Source organism: Neolamprologus multifasciatus, chromosome 1 (assembly GCF_963576455.1).
Source record: "Neolamprologus multifasciatus chromosome 1, fNeoMul1.2, whole genome shotgun sequence".
Classification (NCBI taxonomy): domain Eukaryota; kingdom Metazoa; phylum Chordata; class Actinopteri; order Cichliformes; family Cichlidae; genus Neolamprologus; species Neolamprologus multifasciatus.
Window position 1 is genome coordinate 27,235,989 of NC_140439.1, and position 21,237 is coordinate 27,257,225.

General features: G+C 37.8%; 3 protein-coding genes across 3 annotated transcripts; 2 read left to right on the plus strand and 1 right to left on the minus strand.

Moving 5' to 3' along the window:
* Nucleotides 1-810: 810 nt before the first annotated feature.
* On the minus strand, nt 811-12,647 carry LOC146525889 (E3 ubiquitin-protein ligase AMFR-like). Its single transcript, XM_085164221.1, has 14 exons — nt 12,465-12,647; nt 11,644-11,957; nt 11,461-11,553; nt 11,193-11,357; nt 8,683-8,835; nt 8,096-8,136; nt 7,375-7,507; nt 7,128-7,261; nt 6,898-7,008; nt 5,976-6,172; nt 5,790-5,893; nt 4,976-5,110; nt 4,641-4,825; nt 811-2,667 (listed from the first exon to the last, which is right to left on the minus strand). Exons 2-14 carry the CDS (start codon nt 11,896-11,898, stop codon nt 2,511-2,513), a joined length of 1,863 nt encoding a protein of 620 aa, XP_085020347.1. The 5' UTR covers nt 11,899-11,957; nt 12,465-12,647; the 3' UTR covers nt 811-2,510.
* Nucleotides 12,648-15,166: 2,519 nt separating this feature from the next.
* Nucleotides 15,167-17,593, plus strand: LOC146525890 (leukotriene B4 receptor 1-like). The gene has a single exon (XM_085164256.1). The coding sequence runs from the start codon at nt 15,327-15,329 to the stop codon at nt 16,341-16,343; it is 1,017 nt and encodes a 338-aa protein (XP_085020382.1). The 5' UTR covers nt 15,167-15,326; the 3' UTR covers nt 16,344-17,593.
* Nucleotides 17,594-17,648: 55 nt separating this feature from the next.
* On the plus strand, nt 17,649-20,749 carry LOC146525891 (leukotriene B4 receptor 1). The gene has a single exon (XM_085164243.1). The coding sequence runs from the start codon at nt 17,742-17,744 to the stop codon at nt 18,831-18,833; it is 1,092 nt and encodes a 363-aa protein (XP_085020369.1). The 5' UTR covers nt 17,649-17,741; the 3' UTR covers nt 18,834-20,749.
* Nucleotides 20,750-21,237: the final 488 nt, after the last annotated feature.

The following is a 21,237-nucleotide window of genomic DNA, read 5'->3' on the forward strand; positions in this document are numbered from 1 at the left end:
GCTACAGTTGTGATCAGAAGTTAACATGTAATCATTATAGATATCTGACCAGAATTTGTAAAGTTTATTTAAATGGGTTGATCACCTGGCACAGACCTGGCTTTTAAGTGTGGTCCACAAGTTTTCAGTAGGATTGGGGTCAGTGCTTTGGGAAGGCCATTCCAGAAAGTTGGTGTTAGCCTGCTTTATCTGTTCCAAAACCAGTTTTGATGTGTGCTTGTCATTATTGTCCAAGTTTCAACCATCTTGCTGTTGATTTGAGGTGAAGCTGATCATTCTGGAGGTAGTCCTTATTATTCAACCCACTTTTTACAACCACTGTACCACTTCCACTGATAGCAAAACAGACCAATTAAGGAAAACGTTTCTCTATTTAACAATCTCAACTTCACTTGTTGAACATGGGAATTGAAAGGACTGGAGGTTTACATCTGCAAAGTAAAGCCAGAAATCCATGTTGTCTCAATAAACAGAAGAAAAAGAAAACCCAGTAAACAAAGGATACAAGCCATCATTTGTTAAAAAGCTGTAGAAGCTGTTTATTGAGTCTTTTATATTAACATATTTTACAAAAACTAGATTTACAGAAATTATCCATAACTGAACCATCTTGATTCAGGCACAAAAATACCAGAAAGCTCAGTCCAAAAAAATATTTAAATTCTGATTTCATAGTTAATGATTATGAAAGGTAATCCATGCCATAGGAAAATATCATGGATTTTAAAAGTTGCTAAGTAACTGAATGAAAAAAAAAATGAAAACCAAACTGTCCAGTTTTAGGTTGTTTTTTTTTTTTTGTTGTCGTTGTTTTGTTTTTTTAACATGTTGACTAATTAAAATCTTTAAACTAAAATCCTATGCTGTATCTTCTTACAACACTCAAAAAAAAAAAAGTCTGAGCAATAAAATGAGCACACAAAGATAACAACACTTCAGCTTTAGTGGAAGTTTGTGGGCTGTTCTTTGGGATAAAGTTGAAGAAAACATAATCACTTTTATAGATTCATGCATATCTCACCCCAAACTGCCTTTTTGCACTGTAATGATAGAATTCAAACACACTTCATCATTACATCTGTCGATATGCATCAACCAGCTACAGATTCAGTGAAATATACCAATACCCAAAACGCTTCTAGGGCTACGTTCAGTTTGCACAGTTGTACATTTTCAATTTTTTTATTTTTGTTTATTTTATTTTTTTTAAACCAGCAGGTGATTATGTTCCCCCGCTGGTGTCATTTAACTAGTATTCAATGTAAGTAGACAAAGGCCAATCAAATATAAAACCCGAAAAGTTTATTCATGAAGATTCTCAGTCAATCAGGTCGCAGAATATTTAAACAAGGAGAAAACCAGTTATTTGCTAAGAATTTCATTGGTTTTGCTACATATGCAAGAGGCACCACTATTTCTAGCAAAAGAAGAAAGGGTTCACTGATAAAACTGATGAAGCCTCTTGAATTGGTGGCAAAACAAGCAAGTTAAAATGCACCACAGAAACTCCATCTGTTGCAGACTTGACAATTTCTGCCTTTCTCAACAGATAAAGATGACCGACACACCCATTAATCAACAGAATAAGAGATATTTTTACCGCGCAGAGGTTCCTTTAGGAAAGACACCACATGTAACACTCATTGATCATAATGTAATACATCCCTATTTTCTGCATATGCATCGCAAAGGGACCGGTTTTGGAAAAAAGATTTACAGGCCCATTTCCCCATCTTGTTAAATAACAAAATGCAAACTGTTTGCAACAGGTGATATTACACACTAAATAGAAAACAACCCATGAGGGTTGAAAAAGAAGAAAAAAAAATAAACAACTTTGTTTGCAGCATTTCTTTCTGATAGAAACATTCATATTTGACAGAAAGGCTGAACAATACTAAAGTGACATTCTCTTGCGCCTATGTAAGAAATAAGAATGTTATTTTGCCTACACTTAATTCACAGTTGAAACTCATAAAATAACACACAGACACATCAGATGAGTTCCTCCATCCGGAATACAGAATTTTCTGCCATGGGCTTAATATGTGAAAGGAAAACCAAGACCCATATAACAGCTTTATCTACCAATGACACCTTCAAACCCTTCTCATAAACATCTTCTTGTAATAGTCTTCTGAACGCAAAGCATGCTCGTTTTTTGACAGCCAGTCTGAATCATGACAGCTGCTGACTGTCTATTGAAGCTGGTGGTTGCATTGTGTGGCACATGTATAGAGGGCAATGCAACCTTGCACCAATCAATATATAGATCATATTCCAAATACTAGGCTGAATTCAGTGATACAGAGGCTATTTACAATAGTCTCACCCTTTTAGGCAGCCTCAAAACCGCTCCAAGGCCATGTCTGCAATGGTTTTTTATTTTTTTGTGTGTTTTGTTTTATAGGTGATGACCATTGACTACACCAAATGGGGGAAAGTTGAAATAGCTCTTGTCAGTGCCTCTTAGGGTAACAATGTACTACACCCTTCTGCTGAAGCCAGAATCAGGGCGCAGGGTCCTGTAGGTTTTGTAGACGTCTCTCTGCAGCTGCTGCCATGGTTCTACGTCTCAGCACAGTTGAGTCCAATTCTGGGCCATCATCCTCCTCCAGTCCAGGCAAATCTTCATCCTGATCCTCCGAATTTTTGTTCAGATATTTCCTACAGGGATTCAGAAACCATGTAAGGCTATAATAACAACAAGAACTGAAAACCCAAAAGAACAGGGAGGAAACAGAACCAGTAATCCTTACTATTAGTTATCACAATGTTTCTCCTAGAATTAGATACTTTAAAAAAAATAAATAATAATTTACCACAAATGGTAAGGTCCACAACTGCAAATATATGAGATCTTAGGGTTTTTTTTGTTTGTTTTTTTTAAAACACAGAAATAAGTCAATACTACATTTCCAGTGCCAGAAAGTCAATTCTGTTTATCTGGATATAGTGTTTTCAGTGACTTTATTGCCCCACAACTTGACTTGGACTGCAGCTTGTAATTGTATCCCTTGGTCTGCTTTGTAGGCCGATTACGTTACAGCGACACGACAAAGATTGTCCAAATTCGAAGACTCCGACAAATGCGGCCGACAAACGCGCCCTTCATTTCCCCAGATTTGAAGGATGGGTCTGGTGTATACTTCATGGCCCAATCTATCCCAGAATTCATAGCGCAGCCCTACTCAGTTTCCAACAATGGCGGCAGCTAGTTAGTTTTAATATTACTCTTATTATTCTTTCTGGGTCACAAAATAAACGTTTAACATATTTTCAGGTGAGAATGTAGCTGTGTAAATTTCAAATATCTGCTTGGTTTATCAAGACACCACATATTTTCAAAAGCGCGCTGATGTTTTCGGAGACATCTGTTACCCACTAGCTCGATAGCTAGCCGGGGTTCAAGGCTCACTAGAGCCGGTGAGAACACCGGACTCCCGGCAAATCGTTTTCAAACCCACCGCCTTCTTTCGCTACTCAGGTTAAACATGATATATAAGTCACTTAGATAACTTAAAAATGTTATTGTTTGGCTTTTTTCAGTATTTTATTTGTTCCTGAGTAAATCTGTTTGGCTGAGATTAAAGTTATAGTTTTTACACAGCTGAATAAACGTCAAGCAGGCAACTGATGTATGACGTGTGAGATGCTCTTGAATATACTCCAGTGTCCTGTTATATTTTAGAGAGCAAGGAGCAGACGGCTGAGTTTATTAAACTCCACCGAAACAATCTGCAAATTTCATTAAAATTTAATAAACTATCATCTTGTTTTTATTTTTAGTTAGCACATACCTTAAACACTTAAAGCTGTAAGCTAATGATAGTTATATAAGAGCAGATGCTGCTGGTGCAATAAGCTGTACGTTTTACGTCCAACGGATGCATGATCTGATTAGTTGACTAATCGCAAAAATAATCGGTGACTAGTCGACTATCAAAATAATCGTTTGTAGCAGCCCTATTAAAGACACCATAAAAATACACCTGTGATTAGACGGCCAGCAAACAATCGACAGCTGCAGCACAAAACAGTGGTTTAAGAGCCTGTCTGGAGAAGCAGTTGAATGAACTGACTGTCACCACAACGGCAAAGCAGCCAAGCTGTAGGAAAGGAAACTTAAATTTTTCTAAATTTAGACTTAGAAAGTGACATTTTAACATCCAATTTATTCCATCTTGGTTGAAAGAGAGATATAAACTCATCTCAAGACCCAGTATTGAACAGGCACAGAAGTAAAATGACATAGACAGCAGTATAGATAAGCTCTGAAATAATCGGTTATACACTTGATACTGCAGAAGAGATCCTTTATACCCATCCAGAAGAGAGATTGAGAGGCTGTTCTAATAAATGGTGGAGAAAACTGATCAAAATGTAAAACAAGTGTTTTGTATGTGAGGGAAGAAACATGAGCAGTCTGTTTAAAAATGTGTATCTATGTGTATTCAAGCTGGGTGTGACAGCTTGAATGTGTTACATACAAGTGTAAAGATGAACAGTCTGACTGCCTAACCTGGAACACAGTTAATTAAATTATAAGAACTTGAGTTAAAGACTAAATATAGTCAAACACATTCACAAAAACATTTTGAATATAAAATGTGGAAAACTCCAATTTGTAGAGGAACAACCTGCGTGCTTGCTGAAGCATCTCTTCTTTCCTCTGCTTTAACATCTTCTGCCTCTCCTCTGCAGACTTAGAGAAGCGGCCTCCTCTAACCTCCAAGTTGTCAGATTCACCCTGCTCAGCTGCTCCACTGGGCCCAGGCTGCTCATCTGGTGCAGGATTAACCTGTAAAGGGGCTCGCTCTATGGCCTAAGAGAGGATGACAAACATAATTTTGAGTTATTAACTTTAAGAAACACACAAAACAAACTAACAAGGAAAACTAAGAGCAAGGCATGTCTGCAGAAATCCAATGATAAATAAAAACTGCACTTAACATTTAACCCCAAGTTGACTGACCTGTGTAGGGAAAGGCACCTGGATACGTCCCTCCAGGATGTTGTCAGTAGTAACTTCCACAGAGCGGGTTAACTGTAAGTCTTGCAGTACCAGGTAGGAGGGCACCTGAGGAAACATCTCTTGAATCTGATGGGCCTGATCAGCACAAGTACATAAAAAGCAGAGTGAGATGGAGAACACTGGTATAAGTTACAGTATATGTTACATTAAATTTAGTTGTTTTTAAGCCCAAGCAATATTTGAAGTCATAGACACTGACTAAGACATGGAGTGAAGGCTGCAATAATAAGAAGGCAGCAGTGATTTTATGTAAATAAAGTTGTTATAGCCCTAGCAGGGCCTCATGTGAAATTGACCTCGTGTGGGTGTGTCCTGGCATCTCTCCTGCCTTAGGTGCCACCCTTTTTGTACAGCTGACTAATGACAATTAAGAGTACGATGAGGTGAGAGAAAGGTGGAGATCCCTTTTCTTTTTTAACTTCTCAGTTTGGTGATCAACTCCTGGGTTTTGTTGCTTTCCTTCTTTAAAAGACTAATTTCAGCATCTGTCCCTCTCTGTTAGTTTAATTACTAATAGAAACATTAATGAAACCCTTTAATTTAACAATGCTGCTTTCCCGTCTCCTTTTTTCAACCCGGAAACCTTTTGTTACTTTGCCCACATCCCCTGGATCTTTTAGGAGAACGTAACAAAAGTGTTAAGGTCATCAACTGTCTACAAAGATCTTACAAGTTTAAATATTAGCCTCAACTTGCAGTCTGTGTATCCTTTCTCTTAAAGACAAATTTCATTAGACGGTAAACTTGAACTCACCATAGCCATAAGCTGGGAGTTATTTGCTTGAGCAATGCCCAAGATGTTAGTAGTATGCATTACTTCTACTGAGAAACTAGGCAGCCAGCTGGCGATACGAGATCCTGTAAGACAAATGCATGGATTTTTAATTTTAGCTGTGAAACAGAGCCCATCAGTTTTAGGTCACGTGTCCAGCACCCTTACCATCAAAGTGGAAGAAGTGATTGTGTTGGTTGATATGTGGTCTGGCGTCTGGGGGGGCTCCAACTGGGCCAATGTTGTCCTCCAAACCCCCACCCTGCTGCGGGCTTCTTGCTTGGCCCCCATCCCCATTAATATTAAGGGATTTCCGACATGTGGGACACGACGTGTCCTGCTCAAGCCATGAGCGCAAACAAGAGCTGAAGAAACACATATACATACCCTAAGTAAGTCCCCAGTCTTATAACTTGACATGTATCTTAGGGGGTCAGGACAAATTTTCTACAGCTAGGCTCTATGCAGGGCATCTTACTGAAGCTAAGAATGTATATCAGAGAGCTCACAGCAATAAACAAACAAGCAAACTCTACTACAAAAGCTAAGAACTGCTGTGCAGTCTAGTTTACACTTCTCTATGTAAATATTTTAAGGATTTTGGGAACTACCCTAACGGAAGCTTCAGCCTTTAAATCCTGCTAAATCCAGGATGCCGATATTCTCCTTGGCTCTCTTTTAGCCATTGTTATTTAGCTACATAACACAAATGTTTTCTCAGGACAAGGATGTCAAATTCAATTTTACTTCATGTGCTGGACAACAAAAAGCATTGCATAACTTCATGTTTGATAAAATAACACAACTCCAAAAATGCCCCTTTAAGTATAAAAAGTATATTCTGTAGAGGTTTGCCTGAGCCATAGCATAGTTGTTGTTTTTTTTTTTATTGTTTTCTAAATCCAAAACCATAACAATATCCCTAATAATTTTCCAGACATTAGAAAGTAAAGCAACTTAAGCCTGAAATCTCTCAAGTGAAATTTCAACTCAACTGTGACATACTGACAAGTACTATTTTTTAGGTTATAGCACCTCAAAGCAGAGGCAGATAATCCCAACTATAAGCAGTAAAAGTAAAATTATTTACTTGTGGAAGAGATGACCGCAGGGCAGTTTGCGTGCTGTAAGCATGGCATCCCAGCAGATGGCACAATCATCATCATTGGCTGCCAGCTCCTCAGCAGTAGCAACAGCAAATCTGCACAGAGTTCATAGTATATACAACTATTAAGTAAACAAGTAATGATTAGCAAAAGACTGAAAAAAACAAACAAACACACACACACACAAGAATCAAGTATAAGGAGGCAAGACAACCTTGTCTCCATGTTATTAATGACACGCAGGTAGTTCTTATGTCGGCGCACACGGCGCTGCACCTCATGGAAGAGATATCGCAGCTGCATGAAGATAACCAAGCTTGCCATGGACAGCCAGATATTCCCGAAAAGCTAATAAGTGAAATGTGCACACAAAGGTGAAAGATTAGTGGATCAGAAAGTCACACTGGGACAGGAACTGTTCAGAACATGACAGCCATACACTCAGTCATACTGCATCTTACCAGCATATGGATATGGTGCATTAGGTCAAGAAACAGCATGGCCAGCTCCATTATGAAGTCTGTGTAGTAGACATATGTCCCCTTACTCTCCCAAGTCCCTGGATGGTTCAAATCCCAGAGATGAATTGAGTATCTGGAAGAGTAAGACACAGCTCTTTCAGTTCATGAAATGCTGGTGACTTTTAGAAGATCGGTGGAGGCAAAATACTGCAATAAATTAAATGTGCAACAATATACTGTATGTGGTACAATAATACCAAAAAGACTGAAATTCAAGGTTGAGACAGAACTGTTTTGAGTAACAAAGAAAGAAGAGATATGATACGGTTCTGATTTCATCATAAGATGTATTTAGTTAAGTGAGTGAAAGTAATCAAAAGCTCAAAAACAAAACTTGCAAAGGTATAAAGAAACATCTTTAAAGGGAAGTCACCATAAACATTATTTTTCCATGCACCAAACAACTGTACTGCAACAGACAGCTGTTACCAGCCAAGGGAGTCAGTACTGTATCCAGTACTGATCCAGGACCTTGGCCCATCAGAGTTGGTGGTAGTTCAATATTAGGAACCCTCTCAAAGACAAAGAAGCCTTTCATAATAGAGCTAATGGAATCAGAGGAAAACAAACAGTTTTATGTGCTAAGATTATCCCCGATTCCAAATTTGCACAGGCTGTCATCCATGCTGCAGTGTGTCTATGAGGCTGCACAGAGACTTACCGCATGATGACATGTCCAGTGCGCACAGTCACCAGCAGACACTGAGGAAAAAAGTAAATGTGAAAATGATGCAACTGTTGTGCTCTGCTTTCTACACAGACATTACAGTCTAAAAGAGATAGTTTAAACTCTCATTTACACTAAACTTGGTGGTTTTGTTTACTCACAAACTCTTATTTATTCAACATTGTTGACAGCTTTTACAGCAAATAAGATTATTTTCTTTCCATTCACAAAAGTGCAGCTGCAAACTGAAAACACTGAAGAACTGCATTGATACTGAAAAATGTAAAACCAATTTTGTCCTCTGGGGGGATATCATCTACAAAGCATGAGCACCTATTTTACTAAGTAATTACATGAAAATTAAGGTATTTTTCACTTTTGATAACTGCTCAAATTATTCTCAAACGATCCTGGGTTGAACAAGAATACAAAGCAAATGCATGCTGAGAAGTGTAGTTAGCAAATGTGTATAAATAAATACCTGCACCTAAACAAAAGCTTAAATGACATTTTAAAAAATCCATAATCATATGTGCAAAGTGTGGCCAAAACTTTCCAACAGCTTGGCTCCAAGTTCTCACCTCTGCTGCCATGAAGGAGAGCGTGTGCATGCCATGAGAAGCTCCCAAGAGGCCGCAGACCACAGCCAGGCCACAACAGTCCAGAAGCAGGGAGACCAGCAGACAAAGCACACGCACATGGCTGTTCATAGGTGTGGATGGGGAGAAAGACAGCTGTGTGGGGGAACAAAGGTAAATGAGTATGCTGTGCTTCTTAATTTTTTCTTCTTATGTCCTAAGATTTCTTTTCAGTGTTTATGCAGGTTAAAGATCATTTCCTCAGGATGGCCTTTGAATCCCACCGCAATACTTTTTTGTGAAACTTTGTTACCAAAAAGACCCAGCTATAAATTAATTTAGTGGACATCCGTAGACAAAGGAAGTATAACAATGATTTGTCAAACAGTGGAAAATTTCCCTTAGATGCTCATGAAACATGCTGTTGAAAGAGAGTTCATGTTTTTCGCCAATGACTACAGACAAGAGTTTTAAGAGGCTCAGTAAGACACTCAATTTTTACTGTGACATACTGAGAGAAAATCCTGCATGTACTCTTCTAAATATTACACAACCCTTTTCTATCAATAAAAACGCCTCTCACACAACCACTAAATATCTAAGCACTAGCACAACTAAACTTCTAGCAAAGTGTAAATAACAAAAAAATTGCAGATTATTATAGATTACAACTAAGGTGAAAAATATAAAAACCAGCTGCTCGGTACCACAAAGACCACAAGGTTTCCAAGCTTCCAAGCTTCAGCACTACAACCTGCATTTCTTATCTTCACCCCAAAGCAAGAAACCACAGTGACAGGAAGACAGAAAGGGGAAACAGCTGGGCAAATAATGGACTACCTCCAACTAAATTTACAGTTAAAGTTGAAAGACGGAAACAAAAACAACAAGAGGAACACAATCACATCAAAACGAAATGTTTACAATATGGCAGGTTGAAATAACCTTCTAGTATACTAAGGCAGCCAGCATTACATTGCGTCTAACTCTGAATGTCTAACTGACATTCAAAACAACTTAAACCTTGTTTTAAATGTCAGCACTTATAAGAAGGTATTTAAATGTGACATTTTGTTTTCCCCACCATACAGAACACAGTCTGATAGAGAGATGTTAGCGTAGTAACTGAAACAGTAGTCACAGTCAACATCCCAGTATAAAAAGCTATTAATAGATCCCAAGCTGAAAAGAGTACAGTTACACTGTGTCTACTGAGGGAAAGCACACTTTTTAAATAAGTATTTATAGAAAGTGTACAGAAGTATTGCTCAGGTGGATAAATCTGGCTTAGTGTTTAATACTCAGAAACAGTTAGGTAGGAGGAGAATTAGATTTGCCAAGCTTTGCTGTGGCAAATCTAAGCTGTGGCAGATTTCTATTTATTACATACATACTAACTGAATTACACAATACAGAAAGCATACCCCTGTAACACATAAAATAACAGACTGGCACCAGTACCCATGTTCAAGTGCAGAATTAATATCTAATATAGAAAATCTAAATCTTTATTAAAAAAAAAAAAAAAAAAAAAAAAAAAAAAAAAAAACACCACACACACACACACACACACACACACACACACAAAATGAGGGGAAAAAAAAAAAACTGTGTTCCTTTAAAGCACAGAAATAAAAAATCTCCTGTATATGTACACTTTTGCAATTAAGCTCATGATCCACGAGCTTGCCTAACGCCACACTGACCATTTTCTATGATCCAAATAGGAGGGTATTATGGTAAGGACATTGATATACTGTTTCTAACTGATATTTCTTAAGTAACATGTGACTCCTTTCGTAACAAGCAAGAGTTCAAAGAGCTGTGCAGATATCTGGTAAAGAACAAGTAAGGTATATCACCCATAATTACTCTGAGTGATGCACTACTCTCCGATAAGCCACTGAAATGACACGTGTACTTCAGAGGCTTTTAGGCTGCATATACATAATGGGAAAAAATTCTTAAATCCTATATTTAATCCTATATCCAATAAACATATTGCTCATTTCTTTTTGCTATGAAATCTACACAACTACAACATTGTTAGCTAATGTAGTTTACTCTAACTGTGATCAGATAATCACTGACTTTCTCAGTGGCTTAAGTACATTTGCTTTATTTTTCAGCCCTTGATTCCCACAAATCTAGCTGTTCTCAAGTCTGGCTTCCAACAAATATGAAAAAGGAACACCACAATTAAGATAATACTATTATTATGCTGCACCCCATATAAAGAGGAAACTTGCATTTTTAATGATCCAGGGCACCCTTTTCTTTTACACTGGTTTAAGTCTCCTCAAGTGCCCAAAATCGATCCCCGCTAGGTTACAGAAGGTTTAGTTATAATCCATTGAAAAAACAAACAAACTTTTGGAAACAGCTTGGCTCAAGGAGTCAAATGGCATAAAACAGAAAGAACCACAGACAATAAATGCAACGTGAGTCTAGTCATATTTGTCTAAAGTGATGCTTAGATTTTATTTATTTTAAATATACTTTTATATACTTACATATTCAAAGCGATCCTTACAGAGCTGAACCATTAGGTGGAGAAAAACGAGTGCAGAGAACCACAGACACCACATGACCACCTCCTCCACTGTCTGGACGTTCAGTACACCAAAAATGAAGATGAACTTGTAGAAAATGAAGTTCCAGAATTTATCTTTCAGGTGCTGATGAACCATAAAAAACAAAAGAGGAGACATGAAATGAGATGAGTGACCATTTGCTTCTTGTTTGAAAGAAGTAAAAACAGCTGTAACAACATAGACTTACCTGCTTCTCACTGACTCTGAGTGGGCCGAACACCACGTACTGAATCATTTTGGCAATTAACATCAAAGAGCAGCAGAATGTGTTCACTAACACCTGTAGGTGTGCAGATAATAAGGTCACCATTAGTTTTTGTATGAACTTCATAATCACCATCACGTCACACATTGCACTAAAATGACTCACCCACACAAAGAGACTGTCTGTGACAAGATACCACAGGACAGTTGTTGCCAGTTCTGTGTTACTAATATCATTCTTTAGAAGTTCACGCTCCACCTCGGTGGAAGGCTGTGCCTCATCCGTTTCCAAGGCCCCAAATCCCGGGTCAGTTACTGTGGTGTAGGCACTGAAGATGCTACCAGCAAGCAAAGCCACACTCAGTGCTGTGTAGGTCTGCAGGCTGGGCCAAGGAAACCTCTCCAAAAACAGCAGAGGCATTGCAATCGCAAGCTACGAGTCAACCTCTCAGCTTGTTAAAATGGTGTCAGTCCAACAACCTGTGAAGGCAGTAGGGACGTTAGGCCAACTTTACGGAACAAAGAGTAAATATTACGCAAATAGAGCAAAGACAGGATGCAATGGCAGCCATTTCGGCAACGCACGAATTTTGTGTTTTAACAACTTGGACACACAAAGTGCAAATGTCTCTTTCTAATTTTTAAAACGTTAGTTTCCCCCCCCCCCAAAAAAAAATAATATACGTTTACTAAACATTTTGGCTTTTTGGCTAACCCACACTCAGCCGCCAAGCAGTGCTAACTTCCTTTTAGCAATAATTACTACCGTGTTTATTTAAGTGGAATATTAATTAAATTAGTCAAAGTAAGTAAAAATGGCTTATCGTCATCAACGAGCAACACCTTTACGGAACAAACGGGAGTTCACTCACATAACATTAGTTACTTATCTGGCTAATGTTACCTAACACTTAGCCTAGGGGTTAGCTAATGCTAGCCACCGTTAACAACCATCAAACGCTAGACTTGTATTAAATGGTCACTTACAGTTTGTCACAGATTTAAATAGACACAATATCCGGCTTTCCCTGTTGCAGTCAGCGTTGAACTTTTAGTCTTGTGGCACTGGGAACACGATACTTGACAACATCGTCATGTTTATTTCACCGAGCAGACAGCTGGCTGAAAGCTGAAGGAAAGGCTTCCCGTCTGCGCAGCGTAATAGCGTCATCACGACAACTTTAAAGTCACGGTCATTACAAAATAAATATTTTCATTGAGCGGCTTAATTTAACTAATAACTCGTTCCCCATGATTACGAAAAAATGTTTTTATATATATTTTTGTTTTAATCTTTTGATTATATTCTAGAAAAATAAAGCAGTGTGTAAGCTGTGGGAGTTTCCAGAACACGCAAGAATAGACGTTATTTCTTGGGATTGGGTGTATTTTTGGTGCAAACAACAAAAATAGAAACGACTTCACCTCTAGGCTAGTGTTTATAGTACAATTATTTTTACATTTTAAACCATTTTGTTGTACTTTCAAACTGCTTTTAGTGTGTACACACTAAAGACACTTTATTGCACTGCATTGTTTATATATTTCACAATGTTATACTTAGCCCCTTAATATCCAGTAATATTTTTTAATTGTTTTTCTTCTTTATTTTCTTTCTTAAAAATATATTTAGTATGAAATTTTTAAATATTTTAGTTGTTATTTGAAAGTTAAATGTATGCTTATTGTTAGTTATTGGACTTCAGATTCGTCTTACCGCATTAAGACATTTGTTTTATCATTTTTTATTCACATACTTAACTGTATACCTTTCTACATATTTAATCTATTTGTTGTATGCTTGTTTTGTTTAATGCTTTTTAGTTGCTGCAATAAAAAAATCAAAATTGAAGATAAATCAAGCATTTATCTTACCTTTGTTTTCTGCGTTGTGTATATCAAAACACTAACCTCACATTAACCTTGCATTTTTCAAAGTGTTTTGTGCAATATCGGTAATGTCCACAAAGAAAAAATATTCAACTATATTTAGTATAGTTTTCCTTGAAATTGCGGCACTAAAGCTATATGCTTAGATCTGTTTTGTTGTTGTTTGAAGGTAATATAAGATGATAACGTTTTCAGGAATTTCATTTGGCATATGTAAAGTAAATTTGTTAAAAATAGATTTATAATAAAAAAAAGAGATTTCTTTTAGTTGTACAATTAAAGGGAAATATTTATACCTAAAGTGTTTGAATTTATTTGTTACGATAAAAGAAAATAGTTTCTCTGACTTTGGGTGATACTTACAATACCACCCAAAGTCCACTGGAGGTCACTGTTTCTCCACTGAATTATATTAAGACAGATAAATACGCTTAGATAATGTCATCGTTCAGAAATTTACCATAGATGTTCTTTTACATAAATTGTGTAACTAGTTAAAGGTTCCTCAAATAAATCTGATAAAAGAAGTGGGGTTACTGATTATTGATTATGTAACCAAATAAGTCCCTGCAACGAGGGCATGTGGTTAGTTTGCCGGAACAACAGAATCTAAAAAGGCAATTTATCATATGTCACCCCAGGAAAGACAGGTTTAACATGATATTATTGCCTAATCAGTTGTAGAACTAATACAGCACAGTACAGGTGCTGTAACACTGTTATTATGATCCGCTTGAGAAATTAGCTTCACTATGACTGTCAAAAAAAACGTTTCAGTTGTGTAATGGCCTGACTTTAAACCCTGTTTCCGTTTACAGTGAACCTGTTATGAGAAATGATTTGACCTCACACGTGCGATTAGTTTCAGTTCATGAGTTTAACATTTCCTGCTAAACTAACTACAGTTTGATACAAATTTAATCATCAAATTTGCTCAGTTTTTGTCATTACAAATTTAGCAATAAGTGACATCTTCGGGTATATTTTTCTAATTATGTATCTACAGGTTTTAATTATTGCCTTCGGAAGACATACATACAGAAAGGGAGATGTGTAACATTTCCATTGTTTAAAGGCAGTTTAAACGCAGTTTATGAGGGCACAGCATTGGAGATCAAGTAATCTAGTTAATCTAATATATCCCACCCACTAACAGATGCTATGATGAAGCTATAATCAGTTGTCATACTCTTATCCCAGATTGTTGTATGGTTCACTTTATGTGTATTCATCACTCGCCATCATTTCTTAGAAGGCTGACAAATCTTTTCTGATTTACTAAAGTTAAAGTTGACAGTCTCCCCTCATTTTTTACACATTAGGCCACTCTTTTTTTAATAATCGTCTATCACATGGCAGACTTGTAATGCTTGTGTAAAAGTGTAATACAAATATAATCATCTAAAAGAGGATAAGAATTTCATTTATTCACATCTGCTTTGACATCCATATTTTAGCTATAGCCAATGATTGAACAAAAATCTAAAAAGCAAACAAACTGCAACAATCAGTGTTAATTTTCTGTGAAACTCACTTTGAAATTACACTTAAAGTGTGTCAGATAAAAATGATGTTCACACATCCAGCATTAACTTAAAAGAAGTGCCAACAAAATGATAAATCTGCTGCCTATGTTAAGGTGGAACTGACACTTTTCTAAAAGTAAATTTAAAACTAAAAAACCACGGGGTAAGAAAACAGAACTGGTTTTTGTTGTCGTAGATGACTGTGTGATAAGATTCTTAAGTACTCAATAATATCCCTTTCCTGTAAGGTGTCCCTCCTGTTAGGGAAGGAATTATGGAAATTATGACAAGTACAACATGTTGTCACATGTCCAGGGTTGTGCAAGAATTATAGTTTCTGTTCAATGTAACTATAAGAGGAAATGAATCCTGCTTTTACAGCACTTATTTTGCTCTTGATGCCGAAATCACTTCGAGCACATCAAATTGCAGCATGAACCACTCAGTTGAGTTGTCTCCTTCAGAGGAGTTTGATGGCAGCACAGCAGTGGCATGTGTGATCCTCGGTTTGTCCTTCCTGGTTGGAGCTCCCGGGAACGTGCTGGTGATCTGGACCATCCTGAGACACGTCAAGCAGCGCTCCCATACTGTGGTGATCATTCTGCACTTGGCTGTTGCAGACCTGCTGGTTCTCATCACCCTGCCTCTATGGATCTACTCTCTGGCTCACACTTGGGTGTTTGGAGCGGTATTGTGCAAAACCATAGTGTACACTGTGACTGTGTGCATGTTCAGCAGCATCTTCTTGATCACTTTTATGAGCGTGGAGCGCTTTCTTGCCATTTGTCATCCATTTCTGATGATGCGCTGGAAGACAAAAAGCAATTTAAAAATATATCTTGTACTTTTGTGGCTGCTTGCTTTCCTTCTAGGAGTGCCTGCCTTAACACAGAATCTGGAAAACACTGATGGAAATGTGCAATGTTTCACCAGGGAATTAAACTCTGACACCAACACAATTATCATCCTTTGCCTAGAAACCTTGTTGGGCTTTATAGTTCCTTTCATTGTTCTAAGTATCTGCTACTGTCTAGTAGCTGCACAGATCAAGAAGATGAGTTTCAATTCAAAAGAGAAATCCATGGTTCTCATCCATTCTGTAGTGATTGCTTTCACAGTGTGCTGGTTGCCTTACCACGTTATCAACATTATTGATCTGATTTGTATCTTAAGCTGGCCAGACACTGATGACGACTGTGTATCAAAGCCTATCATCTTCATAGCTGGTGCCCTGGTTTTCATCAGTAGTTCGGTAAATCCTGTGTTATATGCCTTCTTTGCAAAGAACTTACAAGGGACTCTTCCAGACTCCCGACTGGTGAGGCTATTTAAGGAAATAGCCACTAACACAAACAAAGTGAGGGAGCTGGCAGTGCAAGAGCAGACAGACCAGAGGGCAGCAAGTACACAAGAAGAGGTGCTATCTGACTCTGTGTGTGAAAGACTGTGATGATGGTAAAATGTGACACTTGTCATTTACTATTAATCACGAAGGATTAAATGAAAATGTACTCATATTATTGCCATATGTTGCACTCCTCCATTGTTTTTTATGTATTTTTTTAATTCACATAATGCAGTCAAAATACATAACTTTGAACTTGTGTTTTGAGAAATGTCTGTGATAAGTATTTTTTTTTATTCTTAAACATTTGATATTGTCCATTATTGTGTAAGGTGTTCTGTTTGTTATCCTACCTGAAAAAATAAAAAGTGCTACTGAAAACTGCTCCAAATGTCATTTTAACTGCTGTGACTACTGTATCGTTCTATCAAACTTAAATGTAATGCACAATTTCTTCACTATTTCTGCCAAATACTGAAACAAAGCCATTAATTCCTGTCAACCATATGTATAGTCTTTTGAAAAAGTCTAGTGTCTGAACATGTTTGTAAGTCAATTATATTTCCACATATATGTGCCATCATCCTTCATCATATTTTCCTAGCAAGCTGATGAATATTTCTTGGTTCACTGACATGAAAGATGAGAATCTCTATGTTGTTTAAATATTACGTAACACCTTTTCCAGTAATGCTGCATGCCATGTAAAGACCTGCAAATGAAACAAAACAAAAACAAAAATACACAGCAGAGAATCCATTTTAATTTTACTTTTACAATTCCTTAGTGACAAAGGTAGAATGTTTTTGGAAATAATTCATAATCTGCTAGTTTTTGTATGTGCTAGTGGTTCTCTAAGTCTAAGACGGTGGTTCTCAAACTGTGGGTAAGACAGCTAGGTTTAAAAAAATGAAGTGAAAGTAACATTAAAAAAAACAAAAGTCAGGGAAAATAAACAGAAGAAGAGCTTTTTGTTGCTTTGTGTGACTTTTAATCGAGTCATTTTCTATTTTAATCTTCTTTTCATCGTTGAGGTTTTAACAAAAAAAAAGTAAGGTGTGGAGTGTGAACTTTTTTCGGTTTCTGAATGTGAACTTTTGTTTTGGCCTATGATGCAGCAACAAAGCAGAACCAAAATCTAAGAACCACGGGGGTGGTGAAACAGAAAAGTTTCACAAGCTAAAATAATTTTTGTGTGCAGAGTTGTTCCCTTGATACAGCAAAGTCAATCATTTATTAATTATTCATCCATTTACAAATTAATATCATATCGGTTTGTTTAAAAGTATTTGATAAACACATTTCTACATTTTTTAAAAAAAACTAAACTGCAACCTGAAGTGATGGACTTCTGGCACATGCATGAGTCATCTCTGCTTAAAAAGCCCTGTTAGGAAACTCTTTTCCTGAGCTTTCCACACAGCTTTAAAGGGGAAGTGATGACTTAGAGTAATCTGTTTTTCTTTTCATGCAGACACCACAGTCAGCACATCGACTTGCACCATGAACAACACATACCAGCTGTCTTCTCAAGAGGAAATGGCCCCTTCAGAGTTTGATGGTGGGACAGTGGTGGCGTGTGTGATCCTTGGTTTGTCCTTCCTGGCTGGAGCTCCTGGGAACCTGCTGGTGATCTGGACCATCCTGAGACATGTTAAAAAGCGCTCTCACACAGTGGTGATTATTCTACACCTGGCTGTTGCGGACCTGCTTGTCCTCATCACCCTGCCTCTGTGGATCTACTCTCTGGCCCACTCCTGGATATTTGGGGTGGTATCTTGCAAAGCCATGGTGTTCATGATCAACACGTGTATGTACAGCAGCGTTTTCCTCATCACCCTCATGAGCGTGGAGCGTTTTGTGGCTGTGCGATATCCCTTTGCTTCAGCTCACTGGAAGAGGAAACAAGCTCTGAATAAAGTACTGCTGGTTCTGTGGACTGCAGCACTCTTGTTCAGCATACCTGTCATCCCAACTCAGATTGTCGACAAAGATTCTGGTGAGGATAGCTGCCTGTACCGTGAATATACTTCTGTGACCCAGGAGCTGGTGTGTGTCTTGTTAGAGACACTGGTTGGCTACATAATACCCTTCTCCATCCTTGTGGTCTGCTATGGCTGCCTCTGCAGCCGGATTACTCGGATGACTCTCAAATCCAAACGCAAGTCCACCATCCTGATCGCCAGTGTCGTGGTTGCATTTGGCATTTGCTGGACACCTCATCACATAGGAAATATCCTCTCGCTGATCATCCTGGGAACTGAAAACTCCTACAAGGATGTAGCAGAACATTTGGAAAACGTGAGGACCACTATGGTTTTTGTCACTGGAGCCATGGTCTTTATCAGCAGCACAGTTAACCCCATCCTCTACATGTTTGCAGCTCGCTCCTTCAGGAGCTCCCTCCGTGACACGGGCATCCAGAAGCTCTTCCGCCACATCTCGAGCACCTCCCCAGGTGAGGGAAACAGGGAGGTGTCCTATGTGTCCAAGAGACCCAGCAATCAGACCAGCACCTCTCATGTGCTATCTGAATCAAAAGATCAAATAGGTGTGTTGATGACAATGTGTGACAACAATCCATCTGGGCAGTGAAATTGAACAATGTCTGTTTGGTCTGTGTAGATACTCGTGTGTACTCAGTATTCTTTTTCTGAATAAAATAAATGTTGAAACACTGATGTTTAATTGTATGAAATTGCGACAAAAAATAACAAGTATATCTGTGCTACATTTGCCTAACTTAATAAATTACCAATTTTGCATGTTTGTATTGTGAATATATTTATAGAAATGCTATAAGTTATGTACTAAATGTCCATAATGACATGGGCAAAATAACCAATAAAAAATTCTATATGTAAATAATGTCTCAGTTTTGTAAAATACAGTTTGTTTCAATTACTTTGTTGATTCCATCAAAGAGAAAATTAATAAATAAATTCAAACCGCCTGTAAGTGTGGGATTATGATTAGACAAAGCACAGTGGTTGTTATTTCCTGTTATTGCATCTTTCATTTATTTATTTATATGACCACAAGGAGAACTTCATCAGAGATCTGTGTGGCTGCTTTAATATAAGGATTTGAACATTTGTAACCTTTTTGCCTCATTCTGTAACATTTCTGATAAACTTTTTAATCTAATCTTTTATAAAAGTGTTCTTTTTTCAGCCATCACAGATTAAAATTGACCTGATAGTCTACTTCAGACAATAGTCATGCTTTCAACTTCCTCTCGATGAGTAGATTGCCAAATGAAGACTAGCGTGTTTCCTTTGCTAAGCAGCAAAAAAGCGGAATCGTGCCCTGATGTTTGTCATATTTGCACGTTGGGAGTGACAGAGTTCAACGTCCAGTTATTCACAGACATTTTTAAAGGCACACATATTAACAAATTAGTCGTGTTAGTTGTAGTATTTTACGTTTATCTGTCCCCACAGCTACACAGCAATAGTTTTGATTAATTTATCGGCCAGAAGATGGCAGTGGTTGCTCTGTACATTTGTACTTAAGGGGTGGCTGTTGTTCAAGAAGTAGGGCAGGTCACCTGCTAATCAGAAGGTTGGTGGTTTGAGCCCCGTCTGCCCCCGTTTGTATGCCAAATATCATTGAGCAAGATACTAACCCCAAGTTGCTCTCCAGATGGATGCTTTCTGATGCATCCATAAGTGTGTGAATGTTAGATATAGAGGACTTACATAGGCAAAAGCAAAGGAATGAGGTGCTTGTATGATTGGGTGAATGAGGCAAGTTGTATAAAAGCACGTTGAGTGCTCAGTTACAGTGTTCATGATATTAATCTGTTGTGGGAACAGGAACCAAGCTTTTCCACTCTTTCTCCACTTTAGAAATACACATCTACAGAGTTTGTTCATGATTTAGCCCCCACAAGTCTTAATCTCAGCCATATACAGTGAATTCTGTGAATTAAGTCACTTAGCTTGTAAAAACATCAGATTTTGGCAAAGTCATTGTACAAATGCACCACAAAAACCTTCAATTATAGATGTGATTTCATTGTTTTAAGCCACACAGCTGGAAGAACTGCCATTCCAGTCTAATAATTTTCCTGTCTGTTTAAATATGAAATGAACAAGATCTGATGTGAGAGCATTCACATTTCACTTAATTGTTTGGGCATGAGTAAGTCAGAATTATTTTGAACATGACAGCAGAAAATTACAGCGCTCAAAGGGTGTGACAAAACTGAGCTCACACTGGTAAGCATAGTTGACTTGCTTGACATTTTCTCACAGAATGAGGAAGCAACTTGTATATCATCATCAACAGTGTGGTATGTGCTTGCTGTTCCCATTGCCTTTCATAAGGCATATTACTGCATGCTTACCACATTTAAGTTAGGTTTCAGTCTCTACTATATAATAATATTGTGTAGTGTGAAGGTTTTTCCAAGAAAACCTGGCTTATACTAATAAAGCCGCATGAACAAGCAGGGGTTTTTTTTGCTATTCTTTTAAGTCATACTTACCTTACAGGACAAGACTTGCCACCTGGTACATCAGAGCTGCCAATCTCTTCCAAAAAATGTACACAGAAGTGTCAAAGGTTTTAGCGCTGGCTTTCTGGAAGGTCATCCACTTTACAGCCTATGATAAAAGTTATGCCAAAGCACATTATTTAGGAGGATATTTGGAGTGTGAATGTGACATGTTGTCTTTCTCAACTTTTTCACCAGTTACACCTGCTGAAAAGAGTTAGCTTATGACTTTACTGTCCGAGTCAGTCTACATGCATAAGCATGCCCTCAGTATGATGCAATGAGGATAAATGTTCTTTGCTGTTGTGTTGAAATATCATTATATGTCTCAGATTTCAGCGTTTTCCAGAGTGTCCCTTAAGTAATCGGACTGGTTTGGCTGGAAATAGTGATTCGACATGAGAAAGGAGACACAGGGACTTACTCTTGAGATAGGGGAGATTTATTTTGAGTGAATGGACATGAAAAGGCAAAAAGTCTTGCATTCACTGCAGTTTG